General features: G+C 33.9%; 3 protein-coding genes across 3 annotated transcripts; 2 read left to right on the forward strand and 1 right to left on the reverse strand.

The window, feature by feature from the left end:
- Positions 1–1,710: 1,710 nt before the first annotated feature.
- On the reverse strand, positions 1,711–7,291 carry LOC108984826 (disease resistance protein RUN1-like). Its single transcript, XM_035687762.1, has 6 exons — positions 7,134–7,291; positions 6,378–6,912; positions 4,362–5,481; positions 3,314–3,727; positions 2,320–3,228; positions 1,711–2,235 (listed from the first exon to the last, which is right to left on the reverse strand). Exons 2-6 carry the CDS (start codon positions 6,872–6,874, stop codon positions 1,711–1,713), a joined length of 3,465 nt encoding a protein of 1,154 aa, XP_035543655.1. The 5' UTR covers positions 6,875–6,912; positions 7,134–7,291.
- Positions 7,292–15,622: 8,331 nt separating this feature from the next.
- LOC108984882 (glycerophosphodiester phosphodiesterase GDPDL1-like) lies at positions 15,623–20,443 on the forward strand. Its single transcript, XM_018956971.2, has 10 exons — positions 15,623–15,833; positions 16,341–16,637; positions 16,813–16,928; positions 17,087–17,588; positions 17,672–17,710; positions 17,801–18,046; positions 18,318–18,460; positions 18,608–19,082; positions 19,460–19,609; positions 20,049–20,443. Exons 1-9 carry the CDS (start codon positions 15,692–15,694, stop codon positions 19,543–19,545), a joined length of 2,046 nt encoding a protein of 681 aa, XP_018812516.2. The 5' UTR covers positions 15,623–15,691; the 3' UTR covers positions 19,546–19,609; positions 20,049–20,443.
- A 1,805-nt stretch (positions 20,444–22,248) lies between these two features.
- LOC108984866 (glycerophosphodiester phosphodiesterase GDPDL3-like) lies at positions 22,249–27,705 on the forward strand. Its single transcript, XM_018956953.2, has 9 exons — positions 22,249–22,615; positions 22,769–23,068; positions 23,180–23,295; positions 23,433–23,934; positions 24,561–24,599; positions 24,754–25,038; positions 25,754–25,896; positions 26,552–27,035; positions 27,254–27,705. The coding sequence occupies exons 1-9, from the start codon at positions 22,474–22,476 to the stop codon at positions 27,340–27,342; spliced, it is 2,100 nt and encodes a 699-aa protein (XP_018812498.1). The 5' UTR covers positions 22,249–22,473; the 3' UTR covers positions 27,343–27,705.
- Positions 27,706–27,922: the final 217 nt, after the last annotated feature.

Consider the following 27,922-nt stretch of genomic DNA (forward strand, 5'->3'; position numbering starts at 1 on the left):
GAAAGAGCCTCATAACTTCTCTCAACTTATCTCATCTTATCTAATTATTATAATTAATAACGACTACTACTTACCGGTACGTACAAAGGCAGCCCATTTGAAGCGAAGCGGGGGAGCTTCCAGCTTTTGGGGGCCTTAATTAATTTCTCATCAATATTGGGAAGTCTAACATTCTCTGCTTAATTCCGCTTCATATCTAAAAGCTGCGTAGGCTTTATTTTCTGCTATGTTTTTTGTTTTAAAAAAATAAAAATAATAAATATACAATCTCTTAGGCTTTTGTCTATAGAATTTATTTTCGATTCCATCTTAGATAGAGTATGAGATTTTTAAATTTTGTCTTAAAAAGAATTGTGATGTCTCTCAAACAGTGGTCTATAAAGATTGTGTACTGAGGAGCTATTAATTTTGTAATCGACTTGGCATTGTTAGTTTGTTTTATCATTATTAAACTATTGACTGATAATTTTGACAAATATTTTGTTCATGATTTATAAATAATAATAAAATATTTGAGTTGAGATAAGATTAGTTAGAAATAGTTGAGTTATAGTTATTAGATTCCATTTGGATAATGAAAGTATTTCATCTCATCTCATTATTACATTTTTTTCAAATTCTCAGATAAAATATAATAAATAATTCAATTTTTTTAAATCTCAAAATAATAATAAATTTTAATAATAATATTTTATTCAACTTCCATCTAATCTTATTTAAATTTACCATCCAAACAAAGGCTTCAGGAAAGCTGCCGCATCATGACAAATTTTAAAAACAAAGGCCAATGGAACTTGGAGTTTCCATTCTCCCATGCGAAATCTCTATCATGAAGCCCTTCTTTTTTTTTTTTTTTTTTTATATAAAATCATGAAGCCCTTCTCATATTTTTTTTAGATTATTTTCTTATTTATAAATAAATTATTTATATAAAATTTATTTTTATTATTTATAAATAATTTATTTTTATTATTTATAAATAATTTAAAATATTTTTAACATCCAAACGAAATAGAAATAGTATATTGGTGTTGAGGTGTCCTATTGCGGAATCATTAGAATTTATGGCCCATTTTTATACCTCTTGGCATCGATCGCTGATTATATGTTAATTTCCGTCAAGGTTGCCAACTAATAATCGCACTTTTCATTTCACCTTTCTGTCGACCCCAAGCACGGTTGGGAGGAGATTTAAATCTTATTTGCAAGACCGGAAATTGCTGCTAACTGTTCATTCCGTATTTTAAAGTGCTAATATTCAAATAAAAATATTGTTAAAATATAATTTTTCAACAATTTTTATTTTTAGAGTTGAAAAGATTGAATTATTTTTTATATTTTATTTAAAAGTTTAAAAATTTTATAATTATTAGATAATAATTATATAAAAAATTAAAAATAAAAAATATTTATATTCGTAGTATTTAAATATTAAAATAAGATGAAAACTTTTATTATCCAAATCAAGCCTAAATATAATATCACAAATCAACGTAACTAGGAAGAGTAATGTGAACATGATTCTCTTTAAGAGCGTGAATGAATGATAACAGACCATAAAAGGAAATGATCAGTCAGGCAATATACATGTTTTTATCCATTCTTCCAGCCACCATTTCCCACCTTTCATAAGAGGATTAAGCCCTCATTTCACCGATGAACGATCTTTGTAGGCATTAGTCCTCAACTTCATAAGGGAAAGAGACCTCATTAGTCATTATCATCTGCTGCATTAGACATTTCTTCATCTTTAGCAGTATCATATCTGAGATATTGCACCATACTTCCATTGTTATCTATTACATTTGACTTCTCCAGCAGAAGATGAACGCCACACTTGCTCACCTCAGCGCCGATCCAGCCCCAGTTATTGAAAGACACCTCGATTTCCTCCCCATTAACCATTTCCATTTCCTTTTCTGGCGAATCTACCGTCTTCAACTTATTTCTTATAACAGGGGCTTCGAATAAGAATAAATTATGTGAAATTTCTGCACAATGTTCAACCGGTATTCGCACAAGAGCATGCTGGAAGCCTCTGGTTTTATTATGGATTATCACGTCCAGATCTGGCGTATTCCCTATTTGCAGGTATGTACAAACAGCGCAAATAAGTAGGCTGCGAATCTCACCTTCTGAAGGTACATGAAAGGAAATCGAAGATCCAGATCTTTGATGGCTAAACCAATTTGGAACCTCACTGCCAGGGATGCAAAATAGTCTTTGAGCAGCACTCTGGGTTGACGGAAACTGTTTCAAGAAAATGTTCGCATCATTTTGAGAGAGAGAGAGAGAGAGAGAGAGAGAGAGAGAGAGAACCTGGAGAAGATTAGTCGTAAAATCGGACGATAGATCGTAGCACCCAATCATTTCAATGAATAAAATTTGTTCCAAATTCAAGCCCTGAATCTCAAGCAGTTTGCTACAGTTATTGAGGGAAAGACCAAATAATTGTGAACTCGGTGAAAGTGAGAGCCTATCGATTGACGAGCAATCATTTGCAAACAAGATCCGTAAATTTGCAGGGAGTTCTGAAATTGAGTGAAGAGACCCGCAATTCTTCAAACGCAAAATTTGTAATTTAGAGAGGCGGCCGATGCCTTGAGGTAGGCTAAAAAAGTCGTTTCGTGATAGATCCAAATCTTGGAGTGAAGATAAACCTCCGAGATCAATGGCATTCTCAGCTTTAGACAACTTGCAGTTACTGAGAACTAGTTTTCCCAAAGAACAAAATCCAAAAACCGAAGCTCGCACCAAATTCATGGGGTTCAAGCAATTTGGTGATGAAATCCACGATGAGAAGCATGACAACCAAGATTCTAAAGAAGTTCCTTCATGTCCAAATAATGATATTTCTTTGAGATTCTTCAAAAGCATAAAGGAGGATGGCAATTGCATGATAGCAGTTCTGTCTGCAAACAACTTTATTAAAGTCGTCAAATTCCCCAATTTCTCTGGCAACTTGTCAAGTTGTAAGCAGCCAGACAAGTTAAGAATTTCAAGAGATTGCAAATCAGAAATGCTTTCTGGAAGATTTCTAACTTTCTCGCAGTCTTTTAAACTCAATCTGACCAGCCCTTTCAGATGTTTAATAGACCCATGTAGTTCAACCAAGTTTCTGCATTCATCAAGTAATAGTACCTCCAGATGTGGGACTTGTAAGAAGTCTGGCAATTTTATGAGAGTTCTGGAATAGCTGAGATTAAGAATTTTTAAATTGTTGAGTATCTGTAAAAAAATAAATAAATAAATTATCGTTAGTCATGCACTCAACATAAAGAAAGAAATAAAGGTATAGTAAAATCCAGTATACCCTGTTCCCTTTCCAGATTTGTTTGAGCTTGTTGTACTGCATTTCAAGAACAACAAGGTTCTCTAGATGAAAGTTTTTAGGTAGAAATTCCAGAGGGCAGATATGCCAACAAAGCCATCTTAGCTCTTTGGAAAGATATTCGAAGCTTCCTGTGAGATCTACAGCATTGATTTGTAGCAGTCTCAAATTCTGCATATTTGCAAATGCTTCTGTTTTCAAACGTTCTACTTTAAGCCCAGGCAAATGTAAGATGAAACCATTCGCTTCCAATGATTCGGGTTTCATGTTTTCTACTTTAAGCTCTGGTGAATTTAGGAAGTGACCCTTCCCAACAGATGCTTTGGTCATCGAACGTTCTTCATCTCTAAGCTCAGGAAATGGATTTAGGATGAGACCCTCCACTGCTTCCGATCCCTGCTGGGCAAGATATAAATTTAGTTCATTTTACAAACTTAGAACGGGCCTCTTAATTGGTGTAGGCCAAGATACTCTTTTCTGAGAATAAAAGGTTAAAACTAATTTAGGCATTATTAGAACAATGTGAAGGAACAATTTAATTTATTAAACAAAAAATCATTAAAAGGACTAAGTTAATTGTTTTGAGTTATTATATAAGAAATAAAATCAAATTTACAAGCAAAAATGGTTGCAAAACTTTTAGACTTCAAATTGTTTGAAGTATAAATGCTTAACTGATAAAATATATGAGGGGAAATGATGACATGGCACATAAGTGAACCTCCAATTTCAAAAATTATGTGTTGTAGATTGCTTAAAGCATAATTACATGCCTTTTTAAGATTCAAAAGTGTCACATATTACTTAATTTAGAGAAGTTTTGGATTTAACATCATAAAATTATGAGTAATGTTGATATATATGCTACTGAAATAATAATTAATAATTGGTAAAAAGACAATAATCTTGTACATACCTAAGTTATGTTTGGAAAAATGACGAACACTTATATGCTACCCACAAAACAACATATTATACATCTATGCGTATGCACATGTTATTTTATATAAATCCAAATAATGTCTCTCACCGTATGTTTGTGCAATACACTCAAGACTTCATTGTGAAACCACAATCTACTACGCTTTCCTGGATATTTGTGCGATTCTTCACGAACAATTTCTCTTCCCATATCTCGAATCAAATCATGCATTCCCAACTTATTATGTTGATAGTCAATTCTCAGGAGGGCCCTTTGAACAAGAATGTTTATACCGCTTATGGAGGAGAAGCCACAACCATCAAGTATTGTAATGACATATTCTTTGTCTGAACCGACAAAGAAACATGCAATATCAAGGAATATGATCTTTCGATTATCATCTAGGGAATCAAAGCTTCTTTTAAGTATTTTCTGAATCTTGTCATGAGGCGTTTTTTGTAATATTTCCAATTCACTTTTCCATTCAATGACACTTCTTCCTGATAGAAAACAACCCAGAACCTCAAGAGCTAATGGAAGTCCTCCAGCATAATTCACAGCACTATTCGAAAGGTCCAAGTAATCTTCCTTTGGATGGGCCACTCCAAAGGCATGCCAGCTCAAAAGTTGAAGAGATTCAAACGTATCCATTTTTCTAACCTCATATTCTCTAACCTCATACTTTCCATTCACTTGTGCTTGTGTCAGCAAATGTTCATTTCTAGTTGTTATAATGACTCTACTTCCTGGACCAAACCATTTGCATCGTCCAACAAAGGCATATATTTGTTCCCAGTCATCCACGTCATCAAAAACAGCAAGAACTCTTCTGCCTTGAATTCTTTCTTCAATCAATCTGATCCCTCTATCAACACTGTGAATTTTAAATTTCTTCATTTTCAAGATATCACAAAGAAGTTGTTTTTGCAAACCAACCAAGCCATTGAACTGTTCAGACCTTTCTTTGATATTGAAAAGACAACTGCTTCCATCAAATGTATCACGTATTTGGTTATAGACAGCTTTTGCTATTGTGGTTTTACCAATCCCGCCCATCCCATAGATGCCAACAACGCGAACGTCACTTGTTTCAAGATTTAATAGAGCTTTCATGTCTTCGACACGTGAATTGACTCCTACTGGATGACGGGCAACATCCAAATACTCAGCTGGGTTCAATTTACTTGAAACTTCGTCCACAATTTTGTCTATGAATCTTGATTCATACCTGATCATTATATTTCACAATATAAATATATATATATATATATAAATTGAATTCTTCTATTCATCATCCCTACATGACTACATGACACTTAGTAAGAAAAAACAAATAAAAAGGATAAAAATAAAAATAATTATGTAGTATACGAATGATGAGAATAATTTTTTTTTATAAAATTTTTCATTTATAAAAAGAGTACTAGTGCTATATATTTAGGACTCAACGTCTAAATACATCATTTATAAATTTTTCATTTATAAACATGTCTCGCTACCTTCGTGGATAAAATCATCACAAGAAGTATGGTTACAATATCATTCATCTCAGATTCTCAAGAGTGCGCGCGATATTAATTCTATCTAAAAGGCCATCCTAGGATTACAAGATCTCTCTAAGTGACATATATATATATATATATATATTTATATATATTATCGGTGATCATAAGGAGGGGTCATGCAGCAGATGATCATGATGGTGAAGTACTAATTCAGCCAAAAGCAATTTGTTTTGTCCATCCATTTTTTGTTCTTTCAATTTTATAAATTTTAGACTAAAGTTTGAAAATAAGGAAACTAGGGCTTGTTTGGACACATTAAGATTGATAAGAATTCACAAAACTTATCATAATTTTATTTTCGAATATCGCTCAAATACAAAATATATTTCAATTACAAATTTCAATTTTTTTTATCTAATCATTATCTAATCATTATTTAATTACAAAAATCAATACAACTTTTTTTGATATTTTTCAAAACTTAATAAAACATCTTAATTTAAACTATTTCACTATCATTCACAAAATTCTAAAATATTCTAAGTGACCAAACATATACCTTGCATTTAAACATACAAAGAAAATGCAAGGAAAAAAACATGAGAAAGAAGCATAATACCCATTTTCCACTTGCTCGATATCCCAGCCTTTTCGAGAGGCAGCTTTTCTAAGTGCTTCTCTCCACCGCTTCACCCTTTCCATATCATTCTGATATAGCTCTTCATGCCTAGCAAATGCATCTGCAAAAGTTCCAGTTTGATTTCGGATATCCGAGGGGGCCACATGATAAAATATAGGAAGAAGAGTTTGGCCTCTAGTTTCTGCACAGTGAATAATCTCGACAAGCTCATTAAGGCACCACTTAGAATAAGCATAGCCTTTTGAGAAAACCACAACGGAAATCTTTGATTCATGAATCGCGTTGTACAGCTCGGTAGAGATGTCCTCCCCAATGCGGAGCTCTTCTTCATCTCGAAATGTATGAATTCCAACTCGCGTTAAGGAGGAGTACAAGTAATCAGTGAAATTCTTTCGAGTGTCTTCACCTCTAAAACTTAGAAAGACTTCATAATTGCAAACACTTGGGCAGGGTGAAGGAAGAGTTTGAGAAGCCATGGAAAAGGAGGTGCTTGTTATGGCTGGATTTGAATGGACTGAAAAAGAGTAGACAAAGTGTGCGAGTTAATATATAAGAGTGTACGACTGCGTGAAATCAACTCAGCTCTAAAATAATATAGGAATTGGAAGAACAGAAGAAGAAATAATTGGCAAAAACAATTACCAAACGAATTGTCTTGGAAAAATATTAGCTCAAGTTGTTGTTCGATTTTGAAAAGTTAGCATGGGAGAGAGAGATAGACACAAAAAATATCACCTGGTATCTGTTACTCAAGAACTTGACCTTCATCCCTGATCAATATCAATTTTGGGTAGCCTTTTTACAGAGTCATCCAGTTGCACTAGATGATGATAAGGCTAGTTCTAGGAAAAGATTAATAAAATACAGCATTATAGAACTGCATGAAATGAAATAGATCCATTTATCTCACAGTTATTTAAGAAAGAGCCCGAGTACAATGGATAGTAGAAAATAAAGAATTGTCTATTTTCTATATCCATTTATTTCCTTGTTTTCATTCCTTTTCAATTTGCTTCCTGTACCTAGGGGTATTTTGGTCATTCACACACGGGACACGCATGCAGGTCTGCAAGGTGGGACTGTACCTAGACGTACTCACGTCCGAAGGACCTTGGCTTCTGTTACCGGGCTTTGGAAAATGAAAGACGACAACTTTTTTTTTTGGACTCCTGTAACGTCTTCTTTGGGTTTGACTCGACAGCTGTTGTCTTCTAGATTTCTTGGCGCCTTTTCTTCTTATACAGATGAGAGTTGGTAATAAATTAATAATCTGTGTGGCAGACGATTGCGTTTGATTGATTGCCTCCACTGACCCAATTGTGTTTACTCTCAAACCGAACGGATAAAGACTCTGATTGAAATCCCGAACGTCCGTCATGATCCAACGTATATATGGCGCCAGATCCATGCGTTTTCTAAATTCTGGCTGCTTCCGCCTACTTTCCCAGAAACGACAGAGGTACTAGAGCAACAACAACGGTTTTCAAATTGACCCTAGCTACAAGCAACCGACATAATTTTTTTTATTAAAAAGAAAAACAAAACAAAAAAATTTTGAAGAAAAAAAAAATTCTAAATAAAAAAATTTCTATTTTCAATATTGTTTTATTAAATGAATGTATTTACAAATCAATATTAGTGCATGATTTGATGTATGTACTCATTTATAAGAATATTTTTTTGAATATTTTTATATACAATCATAAAATATATAAATATCACATAATTAAATAAGAATTCATTATTAAAAAAATAATTTTTTTTTTTATATAAATCTCATATTTTATTATTTCTTTTATTACATGACAGTTATATAATTCATGATTTCAAATACTTATACAAATATATTTAAATTTATATATTTTTTATATTTAAATATACTTATTTAAATATACTTATTTAAATATATATGCATACTGCTCAGCGTTAAAAAGTTTGTTTTTTTTAATATTTTTTTAACATATTTAGAAAATAAAATATATATATATAAATATATTTAAAATTATTTTTTTAATCATTAAAAAAATAAAAAATTAACCAAAAGTCAAGTAGAAATGTCAAAAAGAATAGACATAATAATATTTTTCTAAGCAATATCATGGCGGCTAGTTAAGCCAAAATTAATGATTGAAAAGACGTAACACAAATAGAAAATTCTGAAAATAATATTTATTGATAAAAAAATCCAGATTATGTGAATAAAATCGAAAAATGCTACTAATCATTCAGACATTATATATATTGATATGTAATATTTTTTTTTTATCATTTTATTTAAATATATATATTTACACATCAATATATATATTTAAATAAAAAGATAAAAATGAAGAATCATATAATAGTGTATGGTATAAGAAATAATAAACAGAAATTTTCAAATTTCAATGGTTGCCTACAAATTAAATACGTAATCAAATAAAATTATTGATTAAAATCTAGTCCAAATCAGAATAAGATCATCTTTGTAAGAGCAAAATATTAGTGTAAAAGAAAACAAGTAACTTAAAAGGACAACTTTGAGGAAAAAATTCACCATACCCTATTCTTTTTCTAGATTTGTTTGAGATTGTTGTACTGCGTGTCAAGAACAAGAAGGTTCTCTAGATGAAAATTTTGAGGTAGAAATTCTAAAGGACATAAATGCCAACAAAGTCATCTTAGCTCTTTGAAAAGATATTCGTAAAAACAATTGAATACAAACTGTTTGATACAATATCTCACAAAATGTGAGAGTATATTGGAAAGCTTTTTACTATGCATATTTACTGTAGAGATGTGTGTATGGAAAATATGTACTATAGTCTAATATTATAATTGAGTTTTGTTATATACAAATAAATTTACGTATCAATCTGTATATTAATATTGTTACCTTTATATTTTAAATTTAAATTAATATTATTTTTAATAAAATTTACTTTTTAACTAATTTTATTAAATATATGTACTTATTAATGACCTGAATCGTATACAATTAAAATTTTCCTTTCTTCTTGTTCAGTTGAGAGTTGGCAATAATCTGTACGACAGACGATTGCGTTTGATTGCCTCCACAGACCAATTCCGTTTACTCTCAAACCGAACGGATAAAGAGTCAAAGACAGAGACAAATACCAAACGTCTGTCATGATCCAACGTATATATGGCGAGTCAACCACGCGTTTTGGGGCAGCTTCCGCCTACTTTCACAGAAGAGAAAATCTGCTCAGCCCCCGGTCTCCCACCGCCCTCCACACACTCTCCAACATGGCAAACCGGGTCTAATTCCACGTCACGGTTCTTTCATCCAATACAAACGCGAATTAAATCTCCTCTCAGCTCTCCTCTTTTCTATCTCTTCGAAGTCGTCCTAACCCGAGAAGCGCTTCCTCCCCATTATGCACTCTTCTCTCTCTCAACGTCGTTGGCATCAACTCAGCTCATCCCCTCCGTGAGCCCCTCTCTCTCCCCCCATTGTGTGGCACTTGAATATAGGGCAAACTCGACCCATAATAGTGAATCTATGACAAGCGGCAAGCTTGAATTGACGGCAAACTTGACCCCCATTTGTGTGTCTTTGCGTCTAGAAATAAACCTTCAAATGTGTCACTGGTTGCTTCTCCATCGTGTGTCCCTTAGACAACATTCAAACCTTCCCGTGTGTCCAGATTTGTGGCACCGTTCGGTAAGTTTCCTTCCGGTGCTTTGTTGATCTTCCCGATGCTTCATCTTATGTCATCATTCATTTGGTTTGCCCAAGTTCTTAACTGGTAAGGCATTTGTTAAGCAAGCCACTTGAAGATGAAAGTAGCTAGGAGATTTATTGTCTCAAATATCGTATGAAATTGGGAAAAAGACATTTTGCCATGTTCACAATTGCAGACGGTGATACAAAATTTTTGTGTGCTTATGTTAAATATTTGTAATTAATTATTTTCCCTGGGAGCAATTAGCTTGATCCCCATCAAGTAGATGCGGTGGAATATTTGTTGAACTGATTTTGTATGTAATTTCCCTGTTTGGAGGTTGTTCTCTGTGAATTATCTTTTGATCATTTGATATTTGTTCTTGCCCATCGTGTGTTTGACAGAAATACCGAACCAAACAGCTTGAGATTATTTGTTCTTGCCCATCATCAAACTTTGACTTATCAAAGACCGACTTCCGTTCATGCAATACATGTAAATAATTTAACCACAACAAAAGCATACAATCATTTTTTAATGAGTTAGACGTATATAAACCCGATAGGGAGTATTTGAAAAACATAATTTGAAAGCTATTGAAAGTCCTCACTTTTTAAAACTAGACAATTGGTAAACTTTCTTCGTTTAAGCTATTTAAGCAATGCTCATCGCCCCTTGTTTTGTTTTATGGTGCAGGAAATGAAGATACAATGTCATGAAAAGAGGTCATTCAATGGAGAAGCTGAGGCCATTTCAGAATCTGTGTTGTTTTCATTTAATTTTTATTGTGAAGTAGTTGGTAGTAATGGAATTTGTAGCTTGTTGTAATACTCTTTTTTGGCATCTAGCCCTGTGTTTGCCACTGTATGCCAAAACATGATATTTGTATGATTGGTAAGTAAAAGTAATGGTTGGAGACTCCAGATTAGATTTTGATGCTTGCTAGTTTTTGGTTGTTGCATTTTATTTGTTGTCTGACCATGATTTGTTGTTCAGTCAAAAGAAAGAAAAATGTTGTTTAGTCGTGGTTGCTTTTGCAATGATTAACCAAATTTAACTTGTGTTTAATATATTAAAAAATGCATGAGAAATCCATGAGACCTCCTTTAGTACATTACAATCATAATCTCAGTCACATCTTGAGCTTTGCACTCTTATGAAGCAATAGAGAGAAAAAAAAGGGGTACTAAATTCATCTTCAGCAATTTCCTGATTATTCTAAAAGCTATTGGTGAAACAAACCCAATTTAAGTAAATGAAGGAAATAAATAATTACGTATCCTATATAAAACCTCAACCAACATGTAGTTTTAGCACCTGAATCATCTTGGTATGGTGGGAGAGGTAAAACAGAATGTATTCATTCACTTTCAGAACCTAGCATAAGCAATACATTACAAGAAAAATTACATTAATCAAATCTGTAGAAGTAATCCAAAACGTGTACAAGAAAAATTACATCCATCAACTCTTAACATTCAAAACTACGTTTATCAACTAGACATTTATCAACTGGCAAATAATTCTCCAACTCATCTGAAACCCATAATTTGCCTACACATTCACATCCATCTATTCTTAAAATCAAAATAATTACACCAAGGTTGGATACAATAATTCTCAAACTACTACAAACAGCAAAATACCAAGTTTGGATATAACCCAATGCCAAACAGAATACACTACAAATTCAATCATCTCAAAATTCTTCAACTTCCAATTTGCCAGTTGCAGTGACATAGTTCCATAAAATATGCATTATCAAGTGAGCATCAATCCTCTCATTGGAAAGCAAGCCATTGAACTTCTAGTGTCTTTGCATGTTGAAGCTTCATTGTTTATACATGTATCAACAAAGGGAAAAAAATAGTCAAGACAATATTACATACACTAATTGCTACGTATATACCTGTAGCTACAATTTGGTAAAAAAAAACTCATATTTACTAATATATAAACACCAATAGCTATGCAAATTCACAAGGACTGATTTGCACCAAGTTCAAAGTGGCATGCATGACATATCATCAGAAAACTACTTTAACAACCAATGCCACCAAAGTTTCTCTTTATTAGTGATAACATATTTCTTAAACAAAAAAATACAATTGATATTTTGGTTTCAACGCTGCTTCACCATCAAATTCCAGTGTTTATATTTAGGGAAGAAAAAAATGGCTATAAATCCTTTTGCTGCAGCTAGCAAAGATAACAATTAACATCAAAGTATTTGGAAAATGTGTCTAGTTATAATATGGGGCCTAATGCTCATTCTTCCACCTTCACCCATCACGCTATTTAACTCAAATCCAATTACTGGTGACTAACACCCACCCCCTTCAATTGCAAATGCAAAAATAAACATATAAATAATAGAAATAATAGAGATTTCCTTTTGTGCCTAAGCAAAGGCTAATATTGTGGCATCCAACATATCATTTACTCCGGTCCCTTCTCTCTTTTCCTGTTGGGGGGAGGGGGGGGGTTTGATCTGCTTCTGCTAATTAAATTAACAAAAATAAAAATAAATTGGCCAAGTTTGAAGTGAATTGTTAAGGTTTTGAAGCAACACTGAGGTCATCAAAACCCCACAAACTCACAGATCAACCAATGCCATGATTTCTGGACTCGCACAACAATGCCATGTCTAGTTGCAGTCTTTAACGTTATAGACAAATATATAATGAACACAAATCACAGATTAACCAAAATCCCCACAAAAATTGCAAAAAAATCTGCAAGCTTTCCGGTTATTTATGCAAACTCACAGATCAACTAAAAACCCCACAAAACACACTTTAGTACCACGCAAAACACAGATCAAAAAAAAAAAAAACAAACTCACAGATCCATTAAATACAAAAATACTCAATATACTAGAAATGGAGAGACCTCATTTTAAAGAGAAAAATAAAAATCTTTTCTTTCATTTCTTACTGGCCTTGTCGGTAGAGTACCAGGGGACTGATCGTGGGTATCGGCAGTAAGATCAACTAGCTGGGCGGAAGAGACGATGAGGGAGAAAAACGCTGAAGAGAAAATGGGGGGAGAACAACGCGGGAGGGGGGTTATTTCGAAATGGTTCCTGGGCAAATAAAATGCGGAGAAATTGAAACCAAAACCCACGTTTTGTTGTAAAAAAAAAAAAAAAAAAAATGCCACGTCGTCTGGAGTGCAGAGGTTGCGTGAACAGTGAAGGTTGAGTAGTAGTACTCTTCACAGAAACGGCAGAGGTAGAAATACATGACGATGTCTAAATTTTTTTTTTTTTTTTAAAACAAGCTTTATCTTTATATATAAAGGAAAACCAGAACATGCAATGCCTATATTTATGAGCAGCTTCCGCGTAATATCTACGCCGGATGTAATAAGAAATATAGTTAATCCAAAATTAATGATTGAGAGAGAAAATACGTAATACAAATATTAAATTTTAAAAATAGATAAAATTCGAAAAATTGATTCTCAACTACTTCACCAACCTGCAGCCTCAAATAGCTAATAAATATTGAGATTATGAGAATTTTTGTTCGAAAAGTTAAAATCTCAATTATTGCTACAAATTGTATCCACAATAAAATAAAATAAAATTATTGCTTAAAATATTGTTCAAATAGGAATAAGAATTATCTCTAGAAGTGACAGAGAAATATTACCATAAAAAAAAACAAATAACTTATACGGATAAATCAAAGGAAAAAATGTTGATTTCGAAGTTGAATCGGAGACCGTCAAATGTAACTAGTGACCACGACGTGTGCATCAAAAATAATTTTTTAAATTAGGATCATATATATAATTCTGATACTTATAATTAAAGTTATGACTAAAATCTTGAAGAGATTTTGGGACATTCTCCGCTTAATTCCCCTTGTTATCTAAAAGCTGCATAATGTGATTGGGTAACTATTGTGATGACTATCGATGTCTTGCGTACGGTGAAAAACATATGACATGAGGCCTTTTGAGTTTTTTTTAAAAGAAAATTCTTCTTGCAAGCGAGTTTGTGCATTGATGCTGACATGTAAGGTATCTATTTAATGAAATGATATTAATTGAAAACGGAAATGATTTTTATAAGATAGATGACTTTTTATTCTCTCAAATTTTTATTTTTATTTTTATTTTTATTTTTCTTTTCAATAAAAAAAATACATGTAAGCAGTGATATGCGATTTGGTGTATCAAATCGCTTATACCTAGCAAGACTCTTTTCTAAAATACTCCATGTTGATATATATATATATATATTTAATAATGTTAGATACACAAACTTTGGCGTACTTATTTAAAAAATATAACAAGCATATTCATTTATCTTTCATTAAAAAAAAAAAAAAAAATACCGTCTATCTTCGTAAAGGTCATTTTGGTCTTACTACATACGATAAAATCGGATAAATAATAGGATGTGGGTTGGGCCTTGTTCAACGGGGATTACTATATGACTACCTACCAGTCGGCCTCGTTTATCATCGGCCCGTGTAGCTAGTGCGTACTCCTATTCTGATGTCGTTTTGACTAACTTTGGATTCTAATGTCGTTGAGATCAATCAATGGCAACATTAATGTTAATAATAATAACTAAATTAATTTTTTTTTTTTAATAAAAAGAACGTACGTACATGGCGAAACTCGGTGTTCAAAAAAATTAGCAATTATTGGTGGAAAAAATGTGGGGTCAGGGCTTGATTTGGCCGTTTATCACCAATTTCATTCCCGCCGGGATAAATTCATTAATTCATGACTTGGCTTACCATATCATTCAGTTATATTTAGAATATAAACTCATCTCAAATAAATTATTGATGAGATCTACTATTTTTTTAAATTTTCATAAAAAGATTTATAAATTCATCTCAATTTATTTACATTCAAACACATCTCAACGAGATTTATATAAAAATATTATTATTTATAAATCATTTAAATCATTTCAACATTCAAACAAGAGATTGTTACAAACATAAAGAGATTACATAAAAGTAAACTCACAAATTGATATGGCTTCATGTGATTCGTTAGATTTATTTTACAAAAGTAATTTTACAATCTGACGCACTACATTAAGTCATGTCGATTTATAAATTTATTTTTGTATAATTTATTTGTACCTAAAGTATTTCTCTTCAAACAAACACAGTGTTAATATTGCGAGGCAAGCTACAACCTAGCTAGCTAGCTAGCCGATATGAGTATAATTCACCAACGATTTCCTCGTACTGATCATGTGCTTCTCTAATTCGTTAATTATGCTATCATTAGGTATGATCATGACTCAAGTCCAAATACTAATTATAGCTTTCTAATTATCCGAACTGTTATCCCTTTTCACCAATACGATTAAAACACCTTTTCCCATGCCAACCGATCTGCTAAATTTAGAATATTTAGACCTAGATTTGCATGCATGCCAACTTGGAACGACACGCGTCAAATATGCAGTAGGAATTGCGCGGTAAGCGATCCCCTCATCTCTCGTTCGCTTGCAAATCGAGCGCTCTACCTCTCTCTCTCTAAATATATATAAATGTGTGTGTTTTGTGTGTTACAAAGATAAGAAAATCTCACAAATCTCCCGAGACAAAACCTTATCGTCGGAAGTTACGTACGTTCTCAGCTTCAATGGTTTGCCAGCAAGCTTTTCCGGCAACGTTCAACCCACGCGGTTGGGCGTTCTTTCTTCTCCTGCTTCAGTGCTCCGCGGTATTGACTCTGGTATCTGCTCAGCAACCTAGCAAGACTGCTCGCTGGCCTACGCTTTCTGGTTTGTGTTTTGCCTCCAAGCCTCTAGCTAGCTAGTACCTGTACTGCCGAGAAAAATATAACGTTGGAACAAAACGAAAAACTAGAATTTCTGCTTTCTTGAAAAATGAAAAACGCATTGAGTTCTTACGCCGGATTTACGTACGTACGTACGTACCTTCGATACCTTTGTCACTAGAAGAAAATTATTAATTTGTGACTAATTATTTATAGTAAAAATAATTATTTTTTATTAAAATGAGTCTATTTTTATTATAAATAATCATTATCATCGTAAATAATCCGTTATAAATGTTTATTTTTTTTTGTAATAGTGTGTGAACATTACACGTACGACGTCACAAATATATATTCCTACACAACAATGTTGTAATTCATTCTTTCATTCATTCATTTATGTTGTTTGTACTTGAGTTTTACATGGTTTACAATATATATCGAATGCTAATAAACTGATGATATATATATATATATATATATAATGACTGGAATTAATAATATTTTGTAGGTAAACCGCCTCTAGTGATTGCACGAGGAGGGTTTTCAGGGCTGTTTCCAGATTCTAGTTCAATTGCCTATGATATGGCACAGGCAGTTAGTCTACCCAATGTCCACTTATGGTGTGACGTGCAATTAACAAAGGATGGAGTTGGGATTTGTACGTCGAGTGTCAAGTTGGAGAATGCTACCGACATTGCTACTATTTACAAAAACAGAAGTAGGGTTTACCAAGTTAATAAGGTCCCTACCCGTGGATGGTTTTCTCTGGATTTCACCTACAAGGAGCTAGCAAATAATGTCTCCAGTATGTCTGACTTTTCGCTGGCAAACCTTATTTTCTTTACATTTTTTTTTTCTTTTGTTACCGTCTACGTACTCGATCTGTTTATAGTTTGCTATCAGTCAAGGTAATTTCTTCTTATTTGATATGAGATTTTTCACCGCTAGCTGATGCGAATTTCTCTGTTTCTAATTATCAGTAACGCAAGGAGTCTATTCTCGAACTAACCGGTTTGATAACCATGGCTTCGCAATTAGCACCGTTGATCATTTGGCTAAAACACTAAAACCACCAGGCATATGGTTGAACATTCAGGTAATTAAACGAAAGATTATGAACTTTGCTCTGTCTGTGCGCCTTAACATTGAATTGTTTTAATTTTCCTCTGATAATGTTGGGTTTGGCTTGGCTTCTCAGCTATCATGCACTCTGACTAATACTTTTGCTCCAACACCGAACACTTTAATTTGCAGTACGATGCATTCTTCACGCAACACAATTTGAGTATGACAAGATTTGTGCTCTCTGTTTCGAGAAGAGTGAAAGTTGATTACATTTCATCACCAGAGGTGGCTTTCCTAAAAAGTATTGCGTCGGGATTTCAACCTACAACGACAAAACTGGTCTTCCGGTTTCTAGGACGAGATGAGATTGAGCCTTCAACGAGCCAGACATATGGCTCCCTGTTGAAGAATCTTACTTTTATCAAGACATTTGCCTCCGGAATCCTTGTTCCCAAATCTTACATATGGCCTGTAGATGCAACTCTTTATTTACAACCTCATACCTCTGTTGTCGCGGATGCTCATAAAGCAGGGCTTGAAGTTTTCGCCTCGGATTTTGTAAATGACATTCCCATAAGCTACAATTACAGTCATGATCCCATATCTGAATACTTGTCTTTCGTTAACAATGCTGACTTCTCTGTTGATGGAGTGCTGAGCGATTTCCCAATTACTCCATCAGAGGCCATAGGTAGGTCTTTTTTCTTCTACTAGGTATTTACTCTTTTAAGTATTTTCGTCACAATCCCGAATTTTTCTCTTCTCGTACTGCAGCTTGCTTTGCTCATCTCGGCAGACAAGCTCCATCACAAGGTATATATTTACCACAGTCGCAAATGCTTATATACAACATTATTCTCGACATATCATTGTTGACACTCCTTCACCTTGCTCATTATGCAGCGAAACCATTGGTTATCTCTAAATATGGAGCAAGTGGAGATTACCCAGGTTGCACAGACTTGGCATATAAGAAAGCTATTGCAGATGGCGCAGACGTAATTGACTGCCCAGTTCAACTGGCCAAGGATGGGACACCATTTTGCCTGAGCTCAGAAAATTTGACACAAAGCGCAATAGTTGGTTCAAACGCTGTGGGTGGAATATTTTCCTTTAACCTGGCATGGAATCAGATTCAAACCTTGACACGTAAGTCGAATTGGGTTCCCCTTTATATACTCACTCTGTGCAGTGATACCCTTTAAACCACAACCCCTCCTTCCCAACCCGACAGCAAACGAAGAAAACATTCACTGAAAGCTTTCATGCTTTGGAAAAATTCATCCTCTTAAATTTGTTTAAAAGCGTTTTTCGAGACTGAGAGATAAGCGTGATTGAACTTTTCTTCGGTTTTAATTAATTCTCTGCATTTCCGTTATTATCTACTCATATACTTTGTATTTTGCATAAATTCCGGCAGCGGCAATAGCAAACCCCTCCGCGAAGTTTAGAATGTTCCGGAACCCGAAGTTCAAAAATGCGGGAAAGTTTGTAACATTGTCCGATTTCTTGGCCTTGTCAAAGAACGCGAAATCTCTTACTGGTGTCCTGATCAACATAGAGGTGAGTATTTGCTCTGCTGCTTACTGTCTTTTTGTTGCTGAACTACATGATTTGCAATTTATCAGAGGTGTGTTTCTTCTCATGCCTCGTGATTTGAATATTTTTCTTGATCATCCCCGTTTGATTATGTTCATCTGTTCCTTTCAGAATGCACAGGGAGTGAGAGTAGCCGATGCAGTCAACGAAGCCTTGATCAAAGCTGGTTTTGACAAACAGACATCCTTAAAAGTTATGATCCAGTCCAGTAATAGCTCAGTTCTAATGAAATTCAAGGGCAAAAGCAATAATTACGAGCTTGTATTCAAGGCTGATGGGGATATTGTTGATGGCCCAAACGCCGACTCAACCATTAAGAGCATAAAGACATTTGCCGATTCTGTGGTTGTCAGCAAGGACTTCATCTTCCCTGAACTTGAAGCATTTATCACTAATACTACCGATATTGTGCCCAGGCTTCATGCAGAGAAGCTCCTTGTTTATGTAGAGACATTCAGCAATGAGTTTGTGACTCAATCATGGGACTTCCTCTCAGATGCAACTGTGGAGATCAACACATTTGTCCAGGTGGCAAAAATTGATGGTATCATCACCGATTTCCCTAATACGGCTGCCAGATACAAAAGTAAGTGGATTTACTCATATTCAACCTATATTCATGTGATCCATAATGTAATGTTGAAACTTAAATCCCTATTTATAAAAAAAAAAAAATTAAATTGATGAAAAGAGATCAACATTCTCTCGTGCATAAAGTATATATATAGTCAGATTTCGAGTTTAGAACCTTTATTTAATACCATATCAAATGATCATCATCAGTACTAGTTCCAAGAACTTTATCTTTATATTCTAACATATGAACTAGATCATTTCGGCCTTTTTTTTTTCCCTAACAGCAAAATTAAGCTTAGCATTGCTATGTTTACTTGATACAGTTGAATACCAAACGCTCCATATCATGATATCTATTTGATACATTGGTGGTTCAATGAAATGCAGGAAATCGGTGCATAGGTGCGGGGAAAAAGACACCTTCATACATGGAGCCTGTTACGCCTGGAAGTTTGTATGAATTCGGTGGTTAAGCTTGAATTAAGATGATGAAGTATTATAATAAAGGGTAGCATGCAATTGGTGATCGATGACCAGGTAATTTTCTCATGCAACGACACCCTAGCTAACTAGTACAATATATAAAAGTGTGCGGTTCATCACTAAAAAGTTAATTTTTTTATATAAGTTTCATATTTATTAATGAAACGAGTCTGTTTTCATAAAAAAAAAAATATATTTATCAACTATTTTTTAAAAGGAACGTGCGGTGCTGTGACTGCAAATATCATTTCTTAGACATAAGCCTGGCACATAGTACTGAATTTACTGGTGTCTCGAGATGCTATAACCTAATTAATTAAGGAGATGAACTCGAGTTAAAACTTGAGCTAGAAAATATATATCAAGCAGGAAAAAGTAGGGAATTTGCCTTGAAAATCTGCTGATTTCCTGATCCAAATATGCTGGTTATAAGTTGAAGAAAACCTCTAAGTTCCTGCTCTTTTAATTTTTGGTTTGCAAATTTGCTTTACAGATCATCCAGATATAGTAATTCATGGCTGGGTTGAAGAAAATATGATCAAGTTCCTCCTTGAAGTACGTACCATATATTCATGAGCTGGTCCTGATGCCCTCCAAATCATGAGCATGCGCATGATATTGTAGATCATCCGAATTAACTCAATATAATGTATCGAATATGCAGCCAATTATTAATTGTTTTATTCTTTTGTATTAATTGTGTCTGATGATCTGGACTTATCAAAATTAATATTGTTCAATATTTTAGAAAGATCCGTACGTAAATGCGTTCTTATAATAACTCATGATTTCCCCCTGTACGTACGTACGTACCTGGTTCCTTGTAAACAATTTAGAACATTAAAATTAAATTTGAAAGATAATACATAAATATGGAACATGCATAAAGATCGTATATTCATCATTAAAAAAGAAAAAAAAAATTATTATTTTGTAGCCATAGAGTAGTATGCATGTCACGACAGATTTTTATTAGATTTTCTAATGAAAGTCTGACGAAGGAATTAATTTAAAAAAAATACAAATCTGATCAGGGGTGAAAATTATAAAATTATAAATTTTAGGAGAAAAAAAATAATGGTGTGAAATCCAATTATATATATATATATATATATATTTCATGCACTTGACCCAGAAATATATAGTATAAAGAACTCCTTTGACTCCAAATGAGAAAATATATATATTTTTAACCCTCACAAATACGAAAAGGAATCTCTTTGAAAGAAAATCTGAAAAAAATTTACAAAACACCTTCAAAATCTAATAAATCAATATATATATATATATAGTCTTCAAAATCTCAAAAAATTGTCCCCCAAAATCATAGTTTGTTTTTTTAAATTCATGTTAAATTATTGAATTGTTTTATTCAGCGCATAATCCACATTGTAATTTAAATGGTAGGATTTTATTTAGGGTAGGTCTATGCCCACCGCTGGGGGCTCCTACTAAAACATTCCGTGTTTTTTTTTTCTTTTTTTTACATGATTTTTTTAATATCTTTAAATATTTTTTTAAAAATAAAAAATTTACAATATTATTAAAAAATACTTACTTAATCACGAAGTAAAATAAAAACTAAAAATAAAAATAAAAACAATCCAACGGGAGCCCCTAACGATAAGCATAACTTTTTCCTTTTATTTATAATATTTAAATTTTAGTTTTTAAATTAAATTATACCGCAAATACTATAAAAGATATTTAACACAACTAAATTATTAAACACAACTAATTTTGATAGAAAAATGATACTTATCATTCTAACATCATATACTAATGTGTGATTTATCGTTTCTACCATTCTATTTAAACATATAAGTAAAATTTTTCATTAATGATAAAAGATATTTATATTTTAATGTGATTAGTCAAAAAAGAGTAAGGCGTGATTTATTTTCATAATTCATTTTATCTAATTATTATAATTTTTTAAAATTTTAATACAAAATAAAATAAATTTTTCAAATTTTAAAATAAAACAATATTTTATAATAATATTTTATTAAAATTTAAACTGTTATCGTAATTTTCTTAGAGCATTAGCATTGGATTCATCATTTTTATCTTTAAAATTTGATAAAAGTACATATTTTTTATAAATTTAAAACCTCTTTATCCATAACTTCACATTGAATTAGCTATTTGATTCATAAAAATAATAATATTTTTAATTTATTTTTTCATATTTTACAATTATATTAATTATATATTAATTAATAATTTAATTTGATATTTAAATTATTATTTCTTAACTTAAATATATTGTGGCTCAAAATTAAAAAATAATAATTTAAGTAAATAAAATAATAATTATAAAATATGAATAATGAGTCTTTAAATTTAAAAATAAAGAAAAATATACTACAGTTAAAAATTTGACATTTAAATATATAATGAATCTACTACCAAAATTTTAAAATTAAAAGTATCAAATTTTAAAGATTTGACTCAACAAACTCAAATGCTAGTGCTCTTACTATGGGATGATTGGTGCCGAGATCATCGGCGCTTTCTCACGTTGACTCGGTCACTACAGATACTCGGTCACAGCCTCTGTAGTGAATGTGGGTGTACTAGTCTCCCCGACAAATTATGACAAAACATTAACGTCGGGGGGTCTTGGTCAACTTTACCAACTTGTCCTTTGCCCCATCTTCCTCCCAACAGTTTGCCTTGTTACTGCAGCTTTGTTGCTTTGTTCGATCGGCGAAATGGTCCACTCGAATGCATGTGTTTTATGCCCCAAAATTTTGTCGTTCCGGTGAGGCTGTTAAAGTTTTGAACTTTCGTGGGGGTCCCAGTGGTCCAACATTTTACGTGATGGTTACGCACGTTTCTTGGTTAAATCTCTCCATCTCCCCGCTAATTAGCAAATCACATGAAGCCCGATAGCGGGAAGTTATTAAGTTTCTATGGATTTCCGGCGAGCTTTTCCGGCAATGTGTAACTTACTTGGTCGCGCGGCCCTCTTTCTCATTCTGGTTCACTCAGTGGTAGTGGCTCGGGTCTCTGCTCAGGGACCTAAGAAGACCAGTCCCTGGCCTACACTCAGCGGTTTGTGTTTTTGCATCAAAAGCTACCTCCTCTTTCTATGCCAACTCACTCTTGTTGTCTCAACTTGAAATGGCATATCATCACTAGAAAAGCATGAATAAAGCTAAGTGTTCTTTGAACTAACTTACTTTTAATGACTGGATCAATTTGTAGGCAATCCGCCTTTAGTCATTGCACGCGGTGGGTTTTCAGGGCTATTTCCTGATTCTAGTTCACTTGCCTATAATCTGGCACTGCAAGTTAGCGTACCCAATGTGCTCTTATGGTGCGATGTGCAGTTGACAAAGGATGGAGTCGGGATTTGTATTCCGGACATCAAGCTGGATAATGCTACTGACATTGCGACTGGAAGTTTCAAAGACAGGAATAACGTTTACTTTGTTAATGGAGTCCCTACCCGAGGATGGTTTTCTGTGGATTTCACCTTCAACGAGTTAGCAAATAATGTCTTGCGTAAGTCTTGAACTGTCCTGAACATTTTCTTCTTCACATTTCCGCACTTGGGTTGGGTGTCTTATATATGAACCAATTACATTTTTCTTTGCATATGTTGGGATGTCATAGTCGCTCAAGGAGTCTATTCTAGAACCAATAAATTTGATGGCAAAGACAACCGAATCTTCACTGTTCAAGATTTGGCTACCACAGTGAAGCCACCAGGCTTATGGTTGAACATTCAGGTAAATTGAAGATGACTCTGTCTTATATTGGACAACCCCCCCCTTTTGTTTTTTTTCTTTTTGGTCGAACAGATATTACTCTAATCATGTAGAATGTGGCTTCTAAGCTATAATTTTGACCATTAGCCCTTTCGCAGTATGATGCATTCTTCACGCAGCACAACTTGAGTATGAGAGCCTTTGTACTTTCTGTGTCGAGAAGTGTGGCAGTTAGTTTTATTTCATCACCAGAGGTGGCTTTCCTAAGAAGTATCAGGACACAAATCAATCCTAAAACGACAAAACTGGTCTTCCGGTTTTTAGGACAAGATGAGCTTGAGCCTTCAACCAACCAGACGTATGGTTCTTTGTTAAAGAATCTTGCATTTATCAAGTCATTTGCCTCCGGAATTCTTGTTCCCAAATCTTACATATGGCCTGTGGATGCAACTCTTTACTTGCAACCTCATACCACTATTGTCGTGGATGCTCACAAGGGAGGACTAGAAGTTTTCGCATCAGATTTTGCAAATGACGTTCCATTTAGCTTCAATTACAGTTATGATCCTATATCTGAGCACTTGTCTTTCATTGACAATGGTGGCTTCTCCGTGGATGGCATGCTGACCGACTTTCCAATTACTCCATCGGCTGCTATAGGTAAATAAGAATAGTATTCACCTACATATCTTGCATTACCAATTATAAACTATTGGCTACTGGAACTCCTTGACGGATCAATCGAACGATCATATCAATTAAGATTTTCCATTTTCAAATTGTAGAATTTGGCTACCAGGATCCCTTGATGGAGTTTTCCTTGGCCTATAACTTGACCTTGAAGCACCTTCTTCAATGTGAAATGAATGACACTTCTTTAGTGAAAGTCCTTTGATATCAGTGCACATTTCTAAATCACCTTGAACGACTTTCTCATTTTGTTCTAAACTGGATCTATTTCGAGCTTTTTACCATGTATTCATTAGTTATCCTACATCATCATCAGAAGTTAAAGATAATCATTGTAGAAAACTGTTTACTAAACGTTACTCTGATTTTTGGAAACTTTGCCATTTCATTCCTGGACGTAACCTATGATGCAAAGTACCCTATCAGGTTATTATAGAAGTGCAGTGGTACATGTTCTCTGTCACATATGCTGCATTTGCGATTTTTTTAAGAACAGAAGCACTAAAATACCTTTCCTTGTGATTATCATTACATCATCGGCAGCTTATTAAAGTAATCCTTTCTTCAAGATGCTGATTTCCCTTCTCGTACTGCAGATTGCTTTGCTCATCTTGGCAAAGGTGCTTCACCACAAGGTATATCACTGTTATGTATTGCTTCTAATAAAAGCTTTGATTTTGTTCTGCTAATAAGTGATTTTTAATTTTGTCTCCCTGGATCTCTCTATACCAACATTATTTTTCAGAATATCATTGTTAACCTTATTCTTTCCCCTTGCTAATGATCCAGAGAAGCCTTTGGTTATCTCCAAATGTGGAGCAAGTGGAGATTACCCTGGTTGTACAGACTTAGCATATAGACAAGCTATTACAGATGGCGTAGATGTACTTGACTGCCCTGTTCAAATGGCAAAGGATGGGACACCATTTTGCTTAAGCTCGATAAATCTGCTAGATAGCACAACAGTTGCCGAATCAAGTTATGGCAACTTTACAACTTCTATTCCAGAGATTCAGGATGGGAGTGGAATATTTACTTTTAGCCTAACATGGAGTCAGATTCAAGAATTGAAACGTAAGTCAAATTTCGTTCTCCTCACTGAAACCTTATTGCTTTGAAAATGTTAATAAATTTGTTTACCAGTTTTTGTTGAGACCGAGAGATCAATATCCTTCCTTTTTATCTGCCTAAAATTGTAATTAGCGAAAGTTTTGCATGTAACTGCTGAAAATATTGTGACTTTATTTTTCATCTATATCCCTCGCATAATCGTTTTGAAAAAAATGAATAAAACATGAGATCTACGTGAAACAAATTAATTTTTTAATAGTGGACCCCACTCTTTTTCAAAGCGTTTACGCACTTCATAGTTGTATGTAGAATTACTCCTTAAACTTGTTCAGAACTACCAATGCGCATACAATTTAATAGGAAATAGGAGAGTTTTGAAGAAGAGTGAGAAAGTACATGTTAGTACTGTTTTTTACAAGTGTTGAATGTGGCAATCAAAATCTTAGCATTTTGGGATGCCAGGTCACATTTTGGAAAACTTTTGTATAGACCTCAGAGAAGGAACACTAGTTATAAGGCCCTCTGTTGAGACAATTTAAATCCTAGCCCCTTCATTCCATTATTCATCTGTTTTCTCTATAAAACCTCTTCTGCTGCATTGTGGCAATGTTAGATAGAATCACATTCTGTTGTGTTCTTGTGAATATCATTAGCATGCTAGTCCTAAATTCCTACTTCAATCGCTGTATTTACTTGTTTTTTTCATAAATTCCTGCAGCGGCAATAGCAAGCCCCTACTCCAGTTTTAAATTGTTCCGGAATCCAAAGTTCAAAAATGCTGGAAAGTTTCTAACATTGTCTGAGTTTTTGGCATTGTCAAAGAACACGAACTCTCTTACTGGTGTCCTGATCAGCATAGAGGTTAGTATTTGCTCTGCCTACGGTCTGTGAGTTGGTTTTTAAACAACCAAAAAAAAAAACAAAAAAAAACTGAAGATTTTAAGGGAGGAGATTTTAAACCAGAAATCCTTGACTAGTAACCCATCAAGAGAGAGCGCGATGCCTATGGCAGCATTCTTTGTTTACTAAGGAGGTATCCAATACTCTGTCAGCTCCTTACTAATCCCAAAGCATGTACAGTCCCTCAGTCTTACACAAACCAGACATTTATCAGCCAGGGATGTCGCTGAAGAGTTGGCTGGATGCTAGTTGGTTGAGTGAAACCCATGGCACCATGATGAGAAATCATGCGTTTGAGGAAGTACCTGGGGGTTTTGAACTTTCTTCTAGGGGGAACTTGTGTTTCTTTGAACATTTTGCAAGTCAATAAGTTTGTCATGTTTGGCATTTGCTTTAGGTCCATATTACCTCCCACTTGCATTTTTTCTCAACATCTTGTTGATGAGTCCCTTATAATCGAAAGTATTTATGTACTTCAGTAATTGGTCCCTGGCCTTTCCTCCTTTTGTTCATGAGATTAGTGCAGAATGCCAGAAAGTACCATGTTTCAGCGCATCCTGACTTTGCTATCTCTAATTGATTATTTCCATTAATTATTCTGTTTTGTTTCTTTCAGCATGCAGACTACCTTGGAAAGAAGCAGGGATTAAATATAACCGATGCAGTCATCGATGCCTTGAGCAAAGCTGGTTATGATACCCAGACATCCTTAAAAGTTATGATTCAGTCCAGTAATAGCTCAGTCCTAATGAGACTCGCGAACAAAAACAATTATGAGCTTGTCTACAAGGCAGATGATAATATTATTGATGCACCCAACTCAACCATTGAGAACATAAAGACATTTGCCGATTCTGTGGTTGTCAGCAAGGAATCTGTCATTCCTGAAATTCAAGCATTCCTTACTCATGCTACTGATATTGTGTCGAGGCTACAGGCAGTTAAGCTCCCTGTCTATGTAGAAACATTCAGCAATGAATTTGTGTCCCAAGCATATGACTTCTACTCGGATGCACATGTGGAGATCAACACATATGTCATGGGGACCAAAGTTGATGGTGTCATCACCGACTTCCCTAAGACAGCCGCCAGATACAAAAGTAAGCAGATACTTATATATATATATATATTAGATTCTCCATATATTTAAATTTTTTTTGTTGATGGCCAAAGCTAAGTGTTGCATCACCATGATTGCTAGGCTTATGATCATTTTTATGGAGATATCTTTCTAAGATTTCTTTCTGACATGTCTGATACAACTCCATTCCAACCTCTGTGATAATTTATGATACATTGGTGCTTCAATGCAATGCAGGGAATCGGTGCTTAGGTTTGGGCAAAGACACACCTTCATACATGCAGCCTGTTAAGCCTGGCAGTCTCTTTAAGTACTTTGGTGGCTAAGACAATGGAGTTTTTTAGTTAAGGGTTATTTTCCCACGAGTCATACAATGACTAGTTTAAACCATATTTATATGTAGCTAAATTTGTAGATGGCCTTGACACAGAAGGTTTTCTGTTAGTGTTTCAGATTCAAAATCCCAGGAAGTAGAAAATATGGGGAAAAAAAAACTGCTGAGTACGTTAAAAGTCAGGAATTTGCAATTTAGATTTCGTGACACCCCCCACCCACACACGCACACACATTATATGTGTGGTGTGAGAATAATGAGTATAATTTTTTATTTCGAATATTCATATCCAAATATGATGGGGTGTGGTGTATGTTGAAGTAAATAAAGATGTCAGCATGTGATATGTTCCTTATTTGAGATTATCAAAGTGAGGTACTTGTTTTTGCTTCTCATTTTTTTGTTATTTTCTTATATGTGTGATTTGTTTCTTTTCTTGCAGATTGGTTTCTTAGAGTTTTTCTTTGTTATTTTCTTATATGTGTGGTTTGTTTCTTTTCTTGCAGATTGATTTCTTAGAGTCGTTCTTTCTATTTGGTTTGTAGTTTGTGGTTGGGTCTTTTGGTTTTTGA

This window comes from Juglans regia, chromosome 2 (assembly GCF_001411555.2).
Source record: "Juglans regia cultivar Chandler chromosome 2, Walnut 2.0, whole genome shotgun sequence".
Classification (NCBI taxonomy): domain Eukaryota; kingdom Viridiplantae; phylum Streptophyta; class Magnoliopsida; order Fagales; family Juglandaceae; genus Juglans; species Juglans regia.